The 13,297-nt window shown below is 38.3% G+C and overlaps 1 protein-coding gene across 6 annotated transcripts in view; it reads left to right on the top strand.

Annotated features, from left to right (window-relative positions):
- RBM20 (RNA binding motif protein 20) overlaps window positions 1-13,297 on the top strand; it is a 99,412-nt gene that overhangs the window by 69,469 nt on the left and 16,646 nt on the right. For all 6 annotated transcript variants that reach the window (XR_015698064.1, XM_087725822.1, XM_087725824.1 and 3 more), the window contains 7 exons: window positions 748-809; window positions 3,413-3,507; window positions 6,202-6,290; window positions 8,558-8,701; window positions 9,338-9,469; window positions 10,484-10,563; window positions 11,476-12,169. Coding sequence is in view for 5 of the 6 variants with exons in the window: in XM_087725822.1 (XP_087581948.1) it covers window positions 748-809; window positions 3,413-3,507; window positions 6,202-6,290; window positions 8,558-8,701; window positions 9,338-9,469; window positions 10,484-10,563; window positions 11,476-12,169 (1,296 nt within the window). In the remaining variant the exon portion in view is untranslated. The remainder of the gene's footprint in view (window positions 1-747; window positions 810-3,412; window positions 3,508-6,201; window positions 6,291-8,557; window positions 8,702-9,337; window positions 9,470-10,483; window positions 10,564-11,475; window positions 12,170-13,297) is intronic.

Raw genomic sequence — 13,297 nt, forward strand, 5'->3', positions numbered from 1 at the left:
GATTTGGACTTTTTTAGTAAATTGTCTCTTTCCATATAGTGTTTCATTGCTTAAGTACTATCATATATGGGTTGCTTTATCAATAGAATCACTGCGTCATATTTTTTCTGACAGGATATATGTATCTTTAATTTTAAAAATGATAAAATAAATTTATATATAAAATCACATGGTTTGCTGTTCTTTATCTTGCCATGGTACTATTGTAATTATTATAGTTAGTAATTTCTGATACTATTCTACATGCATATGCGTTTGATGTCTTACTAACATTTGTAAATGAAAAGATGAAATGTCAATAGAATTGCCTAGAGAATTTTAATTTGGGTAGAATAACTACCACCAGATTAAATTTGTTCTACATCATTGATATGTAACATTAATATTCCACCCATAACATTGCAAATGATGAAGATCTGACAATTTTATACTGTGCAAATACTCAAATTTATATTCCTCCCAAAATCACAAATCTCATTGCATGAAATTGTTTTCTTACCCATAGCAACATCACCCAATTATCCAGAGTAATGGGATTGAATAATTTATGGACCTACTTGACTAAATGAATGATTTAAGGTCTTCATTTTGGCCACCCTATTTTTCAAATTATAACATATTTTCTTTTATCATAAGTTGATGAATGGTACAGAAATTTTTCATAAAAGTGACAACTACTATGGATATAGCACACCAAATGTATCTTTTCTGGTATTTCATTCTATCTTTCTTGTTCTTTTAATTGAGGACTGGGATCAGCACATTAAAGGAAATCTTCATATTCAGAATTGCTTGACTTTCTCAGAGAAGTAAGTAGTTGAAATATATATCGATGCTTCTAATTATTTCAGTCATCATCTTTAGTCTCTTATATTTGTATGTAGGGTATGAATATATATCTTCACACATACACCCTTATTCATGTTCAGAAAACAATATAAGAAACATAATTATTTTCAAAAGAAAACAATATATTATTGTGATGGACAATCCATGACAAATGTAATATTAAGATGTAGCTTTGAAAATGCAATTTCTACTCTCCTAAGTTGGGCTCCATACCAATATATGATCTCCCCTAATCATTTTGTGTAAATGTTAAACAGGAAAGGTGAAAGGCTTGAACTCGGAGGCACTCCACTTTGCAAGACCCTAGGGCATGACTTGTCTTGCCCCACCCATCCTGCCTGGAATGGCTGCAGAGGAAGGAGAACCACCACAACACATTGCCTCCCACTCCCAAACCTTATGTTGGTCCAGGATACCATAGTCAATGATATTGAAAGCCAGGGAGGGCCAGAATGGTTATACCACCTGCATCCCAAGCCTTCCAAAAGTCATCAACAAGCACAACCAATGCTATTTCAGTTCTGTGCCCTGGCCTGAACCCAGATTGAAAATATTTTAGACAATCTGCCTCATCCAGGGCCCACTGTAGTTGTGTACTAACCCTCTCAGTAACCTTCTCTAAAAGGAAAGGGTTGAAGACTGAGTGAAAGTTGTTTAACACTGTTGAGTCCAAACATGGCCTCTTGAGAAGCGGGCACAACATTGCCTCCTTCAAAGAGTCACTTTCGATGGTGATATGGGCAGCAAATTTAATAACCACCCCTTCTTGAAAAGAGGCATGATCGTTGCTTGGATTCAACAACATACTACCTCCTGGGTGGCCTTTATCAGTTAAGGGGGCATGGGCAACTAGCTTGAACTCCTCCTAGATAACAAGACTCAGATGTAACTCTGTCACGTCCAAAAGATTTGCCCAGACAGAGCCCAACGCCAAGAGAAGTTGAGCAACTTTATCTGACATGTTGAGAATATTTATCACAGCAACTCTCCAAGGGTTTGCCCGACTCCTCCTTACCTAGGAGGGACCTGGCCACCCAAAACAAGACTGCTGGTTGGTAGTTGCAGGTGCGATGATAGCAGAAAACTCGTTACACTAAAATGGGTTTATTGCCACAAATTAAGTTTTAATGTAGGGTATTTCCTGTGCTCAGTCAGTCCCATTCTTTGTCTTCCTCCAATAGTGCTTGAGGTGTCTCATGTCACTTCATTTCTTGAAACTTCTCCATAAAACATGGTGTTCTATGAAATCCACGTAGAGAGAGATTCTGGTCCATGGCCCCCATCATCTGCTTATTCCAAGCTGTGATCAGTCCTCTACTGAGCTTTTGACCAGAGTTTTGGGAATAACCTCACATTCCCTTTAAAACACACTGGGTTTATCAGGTGCCTGGGTAGGCAAGTTGAATAGACTCCACTTGCCTAAGATAGGAGGTGACTGTGGAGAATTTTGGGGCCAAGAGAGTATAGTCCCTCAATGACAAGGGACTGATATTAATGTCCCACAAAATCAGATCATAAACTACTAGCACAAGATCTAATGAGTGATCCCCACCCATGTGAATTGGACCATGGATAAGTTGGACCAGGTCCATGTCTGCCATGATGACCATGAACACCTGCACAACCTCAGATCTCCGCCCCAGAGCAGCAGATTGAAATACCCCAACATGATCACCCTAAGGAACGCCACTGGCAGCCCTAGAGACAAGAGTCCAAGATTGCAGATGGGCATGCTGCTACACTCACAGTGGAAGATAAATGAGTAGCAAACAATACTGCTTCCTATGGCACAACCTCACAAGAGGTCTTCTATCCAGTGATGTTGGGAGCAGGACAGATTGCAGATGTTTTACTACAGCTATTTTTGTGAACAGTGTAACTAACTAAACATGGCTTCTTGAGAAGGGGACACAACACTGCCTCATTCAAAGAATCAATGATAATATGGGCAGCATTATTTAATTAATAAATAAAGCAGGTGGCACTATCCCTTCTTGAAAAGAGGCATTGATCATTGCTTGGACCCAACCACATACTACTTCTTCAATGGACTTTATCAATTAAGAGAGCACAGACAACTAGCTTTAACTCCTCCCAGATAACAAGACTCAGATGTAACTCTGTCACATCCAAGAGATTTGCCCAACCAGAGCCCAACTCCAAGAGAAGTTGAGCAACTTTATCTGACAAGTTTAGAATATTCCTCACACTCTAACTACATTGTTCTTAACGAAAGCAGAAGGAATGTTCATTGAGTTCAGATACAATTGTCTTATATCTGAATTCAGTTTATGCTTTAGTTTTATCTATATTGTAATTATAGCTCTAACTATCTATTTTGTATTTTCCAGCTCTTTTCCATTGTTATTTATTGGTTGAAATTTTTTAAAAGATTCCAAGAATAGCCCGTAGTACTAACTTACTGATGTTTAGAATAATTTCATAATTTCTGTTACTAGTGTGGTATTATTGTATTTCTTCAGTTCAACATATATGGTAACTAAGCCCAATAATATCCGACCCATCTATTTTATATCTGAATTTCTTTTGTTTCTTTTTTTAGCACTGACATTCATTGTGTGTTGCATTCAGCAGAAGGAGTATTACATTCTTCCTCCCCAAATAATAAAAGTGTGTTCAATCTGTCTGGTACTGAAGGTAAATTATTCAAATAATACATGTATGCCTGCGACTGCAAACACACACACACACACACACACACACACACACACACACACACTGCATATGTGTGTATACACACACACACATACACACAAACACATATATACATACACAATGTATATATATATATGTCTGTGTGTGTTGCATTTGTGCTGATAAATAAATAAATAAAGGGAGACTAGTATAGATCTATTTCAAGCTATTTAGCTCTCATCAGTTAGCCATACCCTTACTGGAATTTGAACCTGTGCTGTATTACATATTAAGCAGTTGTGTTAACCACTAAGCCACAAGGTTCTCCTCCTTATCAGCTGAGCCAGGGAAGTAGGTATGTATTTAGTGTCACAACCCCTGGTATGCCCAAATATGGGAGGAAGCAGACTGCTTCCATTCTCTGTCTATTGGCTCGTCACAAGAGACCATCACGACAGAAAGCCATTATGTGCTGTACGTACACACACACACACACACACACACACAAATATTTATGAATACAAGTATATTGATAAAATGAAAAAAAACAGGAATATAGTATGTTGTGATCAAATTATCTTTCTTGGTTATTTTGATATGTCTTGAAATAATAAGTTAGTTTAGCCTTTCTGTAAATTCATCAGTCTTGCTTCATTCATTCATCCATTCAATTTCTATATTTATTTGTTTGTTTGTTTGTTTGTTTGTTTATTTATTTATTTATTTATTTATTTATTTATTTATTTATTTATTTATTTATTTATTTATTTATTTATTTATTTATTTATTTATGGGGTTTGTATGCCTCCCACTCTCGAGAGACTCAGGGCGGCTTACAGATAAAAAGGAAGGGAGAACATACAAAAATAAAAAAACAACATTAAAATTCCACAACATTCATAGCTTAGGATGGGGCTGGATAAATCAACAGCTCCAGGCCTGCCGGAACAGCCAGGTCTTGGTCGCTTTGCGGAAGGCCGGAAGGGTAGTAAGGGTCCGGATCTCCACGGGAAGATCGTTCCATAGGGCCGGAGCAGCTACAGAGAAGGGACGGGGAGTCGCCAGCTGACATTGACCGGCAGATGGAATCCAGAGAAGGCCTAGTCTGTGCGATCTTATGGGTCTCTGGGAGGTAAATGGCAGGAGGCGGTCTCTCAGGTAGCCAGGTCCTATACCATGTACGGCTTTAAAAGTAACGACTAGCACTTTGAAGCGTGTCTGGAGACCAATGGGAAGCCAGTGCAGCTCGCGGAGGATAGGTGTAACGTGGGTGTACCTAGGTACGCCCACTATTGCTCGTGCGGCTGCATTCTGGACTAACTGAAATCTTCGAACACTCTTCAAGGGCAGCCCCATGTAGAGCGCGTTACAGTAATCCAATCTTGAGGTGACGAGGGCGTGAGTGACCATCCGAAGGGCCTCCCGGTCCAGATAGGGTCGCAATTGGTGCACCAGGTGAACCTGGGCAAAGGCCCCCCCTGGTCACAGCTGACAAGTGATGTTCTAGCGTCAGCTGCGGATCCAGGAGGACTCCCAAATTGTGAACACTCTGAGGGGCGTATAGTTTCACCTCCCAGGCTAAGAGGTGGAATAGGTGGACCATCCTTGGGAGGGAGCATCAATAGCCACTCAGTCTTGTCGGGATTGAGTGCAAGCTTGTTCGTTCCCATCCAGACCCTGATAGCCTCCAGTCACTGGCACATCACTTCTACCGCTTTGCTGAGTTGGCATGGGGCGGACAGATACAGTTGAGTATCGTCCGTGTATTGGTGGTATTTAATCCCGTGTCGGCGTATGATCTCACCCAGCGGCTTCATGTAGATGTTAAATAGGAAGGGGGACAGGACCGAACCCTGCAGCACCCCATAATTGAGGGGCCTAGGGGTCGATCTCTGCCCTCCAACCAACACCGACTGCGACCTGCCCGAGAGGTAGGAGGAGAACCACCGTAGGACAGTGCCTCCCACTCCCACCTCTCGCAACCGTCGCAGAAGGATACCATGATTGATGGTATCGAAGGCCGCTGAGAGGTCAAGCAGCACTAGGATAGAGGAGTGACCCCTATCCCTGGCTCGCCAGAGATCATCGATCAGCGTGACCAAAGCAGTTTCTGTGCTGTAACCAGGCCTGAAACCCGACTGAAAGGAATCCAGATAATCAGTTTCATCCAAGGTCTGTCGGAGTTGAAAGGCCACCACCTTCTCAACAACCTTCCCTACAAAGGGGAGGTTGGAGACTGGACGATAGTTGTTCAAATGGCTGGGTCCAGAGAAGGTTTCTTCAGGAGGGGTCTCACCACCGCATTCTTTAGGATGTGTGGGAAGGATCCCTCCCAGAGAGAGGTGTTAACTATCGTCTGGAGCCAGCCACGTGTCACCTCCCTGCTGGTTGAGACCAGCCAGGAGGGGCACGAGTCCAGTATACAGGTGGAGGCACTCACAGCTGCCCAAGTCAACCAAGTAACTATGGATGGCTTATAATTCTAAAATTACAAAACAATACGTAATTTTAAAAACATTAAAACAATAAAAACTTCCACAAAATAAATAGATATAAACAGCAGCCATCACTAGAGCAGTTACCATCAAGAGAAACTAAAATAATTTTATAGTCAAAATCTATAATAAAGGAAATGCTTTCTCCTTTTTTGCATATATACAGTGGTAGATTTTCATGGAATATGTGTCATTTCTTTAGATTACCCTTTAAATGCTGAGTCATACAATGCTGCATCTTCATTTGGTCAGTCAAGTTCCACATTCTCTTACCTACCACCTGGTGGAAATGTGAGTATTTTTATTATAGTTGGTTGCACATTCAGGCACATGTTTAGACTGGATTTGGAATTTTGTTCATCTATGGAATATTTCCAAGGACCTAAGACAGGCAGTTGTTGTTGTTTGATGGTGTTAAAGATACTGTCATAGGATGCAAGCTGTTCCAAGTAAAGCTGCCCTTTGCAATTGACGGATGGTGGCTTTGTCAATGCCAAAGGGACTTTCTTATTGATAATTGTTAAATCTAGAGTGTGGCAGGTGCTTGTCTGTTTGTATTTTAAAGTCCCAGAGCATTTTAGCCTTTTATTTTCCATTCCTTTTTTGATCCCAGTTCTTGCTTGCAGGCAAATTGCATTTCCTGCAGATTTTCCAATGAATCATTGTTGCTACTTTGTCATGCCATTGTTTGTAGTCATTCTGTCGGTTCTTCTTGCAGCAGCTAGGTGGTCCACTGTTGCTTCAGCTTCTTTGCAAAGATCACATTTATTGCACGTTGCTATCTTTTCAATTCTGGCTTTGAATGTATTTGTTCTTAAGGTTTGGTCTTAGCCCCTCTTGTCTCCTTTTTTCATGCTCTTTCTGGCCATTGCCAGCTCTTGTTGTTATCTGCTTTGCCTGCTAGTTTTTTTTTAAAGTACTGGTCATGTAACACTTTGTCTTGCCTTCCCTCTTTTTTATTCTTCATTTGGTCTTTCTTATAAACCAATTTTGTCTCTCCAGTATTCATGGTATACTAGCTTTTATATATTTCTACTGTCCTTCAGTGAAGATGCACCGATGGACATTCCAGTAGCATTTTTTCTTCATCATTATAGCCCACCACACAATCATCCAGATGTTTAGAATGGATTTGGCATTTTTATTCACTTACAAAGTTCTTTCTGAAGACTGGAATTCCACTGGAATCACTTCCATATTGAAATTGCTCCTGGAGACTGGGTTGCATGACAGAGATAAGCCAGATCCATTACCAAAGCAACAAGGAGAAAAATATGACTTAAACCCAAAATAAAAAATAGCATATACAAAAATTTAGGGAGATATCTTTCTAACTCACATAAGTATAAGATGAGATGGGGAAATAAAGCACAGTCCATCTTGCAGGTGTCTGTTACTATAGCCATATTGAGTCATTCAGTGTGTTCTACACTGGACCAAAATTATCAAGATGACACAGAGAAACTGCAATACGAATCTCATCTCTTTAAACATTACTAGCTGCATCCCATATCTACTTAACAGAAAAAAAATTCTTTATAGGGAGCTGTGGTAAAATGAATAAAGTTAACAAGAAATGAGAGAGAATGATAGTACTTGTGTAATATACATTTCTTTTTGCATAATGGTGGAGTTATCCTGATATTAAGTAGATACCCATTATTTGACAGAATACAAAGGAAAACCAACAATTCAAAGTAACTTCCATCTTCCTTTTTTTAAAGAATACAGATTCTTTAAAAAGTGTTTACGAGGAAACTCTGTTGGTTCTCATCAGGTGCATTGTCTCATTTTTAAGGAATCAAGCCCCAGAGTGTTAACTGGCAGGATCTTAAGTCAGCATTCAAAGCCTGTTCATGTTCTTTAGTTGCAAAGATGTGATCAAGTCATTCTCCTTGGTCTCAAATTTCAGTTGCTACTAACTCAAGGCTAAGGGTAAGACACTAATGAAGTGTGAAGCTGTGTTGCCTTTTCAGCATAGATATCAAACGTCGCTCCTCCAGTAAATCTATAATATTCATAGTTATCCATGGGAGCCAGAGAGTATGAGCAAATTGCAAAACATGAGTCACAACAACATGATGCAAACCATGTGACTTATCTACTTGTCTCTGATGTTTCATTATTTTTTATCATTGTGATGTGTTCTAAGACATTGATGGTACAGTTATCTAATAGAGTATTAGAGAAATGGGATGTGTTTTTAGACCTGGATGATATATGCATAGTGATTAGTAGAACGGTGGATTTATAGATTTCTTCAAAATATTGTTGCAGTCGGTATCTTACATAAAAGTGTTATTTATATATCTTTCAATATACAATTACATGATAGTATTAATTTTTAACCAGCCCCTTTGGCTACAATAAAAGGGAGATTATATGGACTTGTGAACAAGTATTTGAGATTCTAAAATATCAGCTCTGTACAAACTAACTACAAACTAAGCGCAGGATAAGAAGTGTTATTTCAAATTTGTATGTTTCAAATTTGTATGTTTAACTGATGGTTGTTTTACAACTCTTTCTCTTTCTAAATTTATTTTTAATAATTTCAGGTGCTACAAAGGAAATATGTCCCAGGTCGTGTAGTACACATCTGTAATCTTCCTGAAGGAAGCTGTACAGAGAATGATGTAATCAACCTTGGACTTCCCTTTGGAAAAGTCACCAATTATATTCTCATGAAATCGACCAATCAGGTATTGTTTTTTTTACTTATAAAATGTAAATATGTCAACATTTTGTTTAAGTTTTACACATTGTATAAAAAATGGTTAGGAACTCTGATGATTGAACTTGTTGTTAGGATTTAAAGTTGTAGAGGAAACAAGTTTCTTTTTCTGTTTGGGAAAGTATACAGTGATTATCCTTTTGTGTGTTGTGTTCAGTATACCTGAGATCTAACAAGGTTCCTTTGCTAGGACTATTGCAAGTCTCTGTGTGTAACAGAGAGAAACAAAGAAGCAAAGTAGATAGTAAAGCTTCAGCCTTTTCCCTTCCTCTTTCTTTTCATTCAACTGTTTTCTTGGTTATCTGTCAACCTCTCAACTTAAACTGATGATCTATCATGATAGCTTCTTTTCCTCTACAATTGAAGATACTAGCCCCCATTTAATTTTCTGCAACTAAAATTATGCCAGATTATTCCATTAGGAGGAAGTGTGTGTGTGTGTGAGTATGTGTATACTATATATATTGTATGTATGTGTGTGCGCGCGCGTATGTGTATGTGTCTGTTGAAACAATTTATACTAAGAAAAATTACATTTTATATTTTTGCACTTTTCTTCTGTGCACTAAATAACTAAACTCTAAACAATTTTTAATTATCACAGGCTTTTTTAGAGATGGCCTATATTGAAGCAGCTCAGGCTATGGTAGAATATTATAAAGAGAAACCTGCAATGATAAATGATGACAAGTTACTCATAAGAATGTCTAAAAGATACAAAGAACTTCAACTAAAGGTAATATTGTTGTTTGTCATGTCTTCTGTTAATCTGGCTATTCAGAAATGGTCTTCAACTGCACATTTTGGTTTACAGATAAAATAGTATTTAAGTATTTATCTTCTTTTTCTGCAGCTATCTAGTGATTGATATGTATATGCTGAACCTGTCCCCGAAGTGCCCTCATGGTGATGTGATCAAAATGTGGTTGCTTGGCGGTCCTCCCTTACGCCCACAGGACACTTCAACTCCTCACACACAATTATCTCCCTAATCAATGTGCATTTGACTCCCTGTACCCTATGGGTTGAGTCACCCTAGCTGTCCTTCACCTTCTTCTTGCTCCCACTGCTGACAAAATATGCCCAGCCTGGTCCTTTGCAAGGTGGGTTGTTAGCCACCTGAGGCTTTCCAGATCACATGTGGCAGTTTCCTTCCCAGACCTAAAGAAGATGACCTCATGGGGCCAGCAGCTGCCTTATGAAAGATCAGACCAGGCATGCCTTATCAGCAATGGAAGCAAAAAGACAGTGAAGGTGAGCTGGGACAGTGGAGTGCAGGATGGTGAGGGTGATCGCAGATGTTAACTAAGGTGGAGTGGCTGCAGCTTTGCTTTGCACCATGCTGCTGGGCCACTAGAGTTGGGCTTTATGCCTCAAAAAAAGGAGCCTTTTGTAGCCTCGGAGTCATACACACCAAGAAGCCCCTTTGCGCCACACTGCTGGGCCAGGCTGAGGCTGGGCTTCATACTGTGAAGGCTTTGCCCTGCACCTCATGCAACATTGCACTTCACATCACCTCTCTTAGCAGTGGAAATTCCACATTCAGCTGTGGTTGTAAATTGAGGACTATCTGTACACATAAAGAAGGAATTAACTGAAAAATATAATTGATTTGATTTTTTTCAATGAAAACTGGAAAAGAATTCCTGAAGGATGCAATGGTGAGGATAGGCCATCTGGCTAGCCAGTTTTATTTTTAAGTGTTAAAGTATACATTTATTTACAGTTGCTATATGTTTATTTTGCTTAGAAACCAGGAAAGAATGTGGCAGCAATAATCCAAAATATCCATTCTCAAAGAGAAAGAGATATGTTGAGAGAAGCAGACAGGTATTTTTTCATATTGATATTCTTCTATTTTTGTATGTAAAAATAATGTGCTTTCAGTAGAGGAGAAATATTGCTGGTTCTTCCAAATAATTTGGGAACAAGCTAGAAAGTTTAGAAAAAAAATATTCATAGTAGTTCCTTAACAGTTTGAAGTTTTCTCTTATTTGAATAATATGTTATTCTGTTTACTTCATTGTTTTTTTTTTTAAAAAATCAGCTTTATTCTGCATGGATTGCTTATATCTATCTAATAAAAGGATTCCATGTAGAAGAAAGCAAGAACTCCCTAACTTTTCTTGCAAAGAGCGACTTGGTCGCTCCATGTCTTTCCTCCTTCTGGAAAGTGCCGAACAGCTGAGCTTTTCTTGCAAATGCTCAGTAGCAATGATCTTGGTCAGCCTTTTGCAAAGGGGGAAGATGTCAGCAGCCAAGGCACAGATAGTGATGGCCAGAAATGGAGAGATGCAGCATAGAGAGGCAGAGATGGGAAAATAGCTTTGCTTCAGGACCAGAAGTTTTGGGATCATCCCATCCTTGCCTTAGGAACCAAGATAGATGAAGATAAGAGATCCTTTTCCTGAATAAATATCTAATATCACCACCAGAGCTGTTTAATTATATAAATTTAATTTATACTATTACTGTTAGTATTAGTATTGAGTTTTTCATGAACATAGTAATATATTAATATTTCACACTTGTTTCTGCTGCTCTGATTAAATATAGAGTATATGATACAAACCACAGGGCAAATCGTTATTCTAAGACAAGCATGATATTCAGTATTATTGACAATTTAAAATACATACACTACTTCTAAAAAGAGATAAACTTAAAATAGCTGTGGACCTTAAGTAGCAGCTGATTTATTTATGCTTATATGCAACATGCCACTCTTTCCCTGTGCTGTAGATATGGACAGGAAAGGCCTCGTTCTCGCAGCCCCATAAACTGTTCACTTTCTCCAAGATCACGGACTCCAAGCTTCACTTCCTGTAGTTCCCCCCATAGCCCATTAAGCACAAACCGAACAGAGTGGGGAAATGGAAGAGAGCCAAGGGATCAGTTTCCTTATTCTCAGAGAGAGGAAGATAAAGAAGTACTTCTGTGGAGAGAGAATGTGGAAGAGAAAAGAGATTGGAGTGACACGTGGACTCATGAAAGAAAACATCATTTACGGCACCTGGACTTGAAAGAGCATGTTGAAGCAACCCGAGGGCACAAAGAAAAATATTTAAGAGGGGGCTCACCCAATGCAAAAGGGGCTTACCTTTTGCCTGCATATAAGATGAGAGAAGAAGATTGTTACAGAAAATCCTCTAAGCAAAAGTCCTACAAATATCAAAATCAAACACTGGATGTTGCTTTGAAGGGCAAAAGAAAGGAAGAGATAAGATTGAGAGAACATAAACATTCTCATTGCGAAGACACAGCTAAGGAGGAAAGAGCAGAACAAAAGTCCATCATGATGCCTGACAGTATCGGGCAAAAGCAAAGTGATAAAGAGAAATTAAAAGACAATGCTAAAAAGGCAGACGACATGACACCTGGTATAGTCGAAAGAAATAATGTAAAGAAAAGAAAAGAAAATGGAACTGAAAATGAGGTAATGAGTACTATGAACTATCATGAATGTAAAAATAATTATTTTAATTCTTTATTATTAACATTAATTATGAAATAACTTCAATTGTTTTATAGACCAAACAACCACAAAAATCTTGCTAACAACATTTATTTTGTTTAATTAGACTACATGTTTATTTTTGCAAGCTCAGCAAGTACTCAAGCTAAATAACAGCAAAAATAAAAAATGTGATATGTTATATCTATATATTACTACACTCTTCTGTCTGTAACTTTTAACTAGGTGAACTGGTACATGATAGGACAAATTTTTTGAATCAAGGTAACTCAAATGGTCTGACCTACAGAACACGTCAAAAATCCAAGACTATAACTTCTATGGAATTGAAATTTGGTTAAATAAAATGGTTCTCAGTTCAGTTACTGCTTAGCACAAATTGCATAAGCATAAGAGTACAGGTAGTCCTTACAATCTTACAATCACAATTGAGCCCCAAATTTCTGTTGCTAAGTGAAACATTTGTTTAAGTTTGCCCCATTGAATGGCCTTTCTTGCCACAGTTATTAAGTGAATCACTGTAGCTGTTAAATTAGTCAAACTGTTGTTAAGTAAATCTGGCTTCCCTATTGACTTAGCTTGTCAGAAGATCATAAAAGGGAATCACGTGTTCCTGGGACACTGCAACTGTCATAAATATGAACCAGTTGCAAAGCATCTGAATTTTGATAACATGACTATGAGGATGCTACAATTGGTGTAAGTGTGAAAACTGGTCATATCCCTTTTTTCAGTGCCATTGTAACTTTGAATAGTCACTAAACAAACTGTTGTAAGTCTAGGACTACTTGTAATAAATTAGAATTTTTACAAAAACACAGGAACTGCAGGCAAACAAGACCATTTATAAGAAATTCTTTAGAAGTATTATCTTTTTTCTCAAATAATCTGTTATTTAAGATTATTTAAGATAAAATTCTCCCTCAAGCCCTTCTCTTATCACTTAACAAAAAAGAACTTGAAGGAAAAATTCCTTCTCTCAATTTTAAAATATTTGTAAATAGACATAAAATACTCCCTATATAGCTTGAGACCTTTCTCCAGGATGGAAGGTGCTACCTGAGTAAATACCCTTTTTTGAACTTATAT

This window comes from Thamnophis sirtalis, unplaced genomic scaffold (genome assembly GCF_051295495.1).
Source record: "Thamnophis sirtalis isolate CommonGarterSnake01/CBP01778 unplaced genomic scaffold, rThaSir2_p1.2 scaffold_11, whole genome shotgun sequence".
In the NCBI taxonomy this organism is placed as follows: domain Eukaryota; kingdom Metazoa; phylum Chordata; class Lepidosauria; order Squamata; family Natricidae; genus Thamnophis; species Thamnophis sirtalis.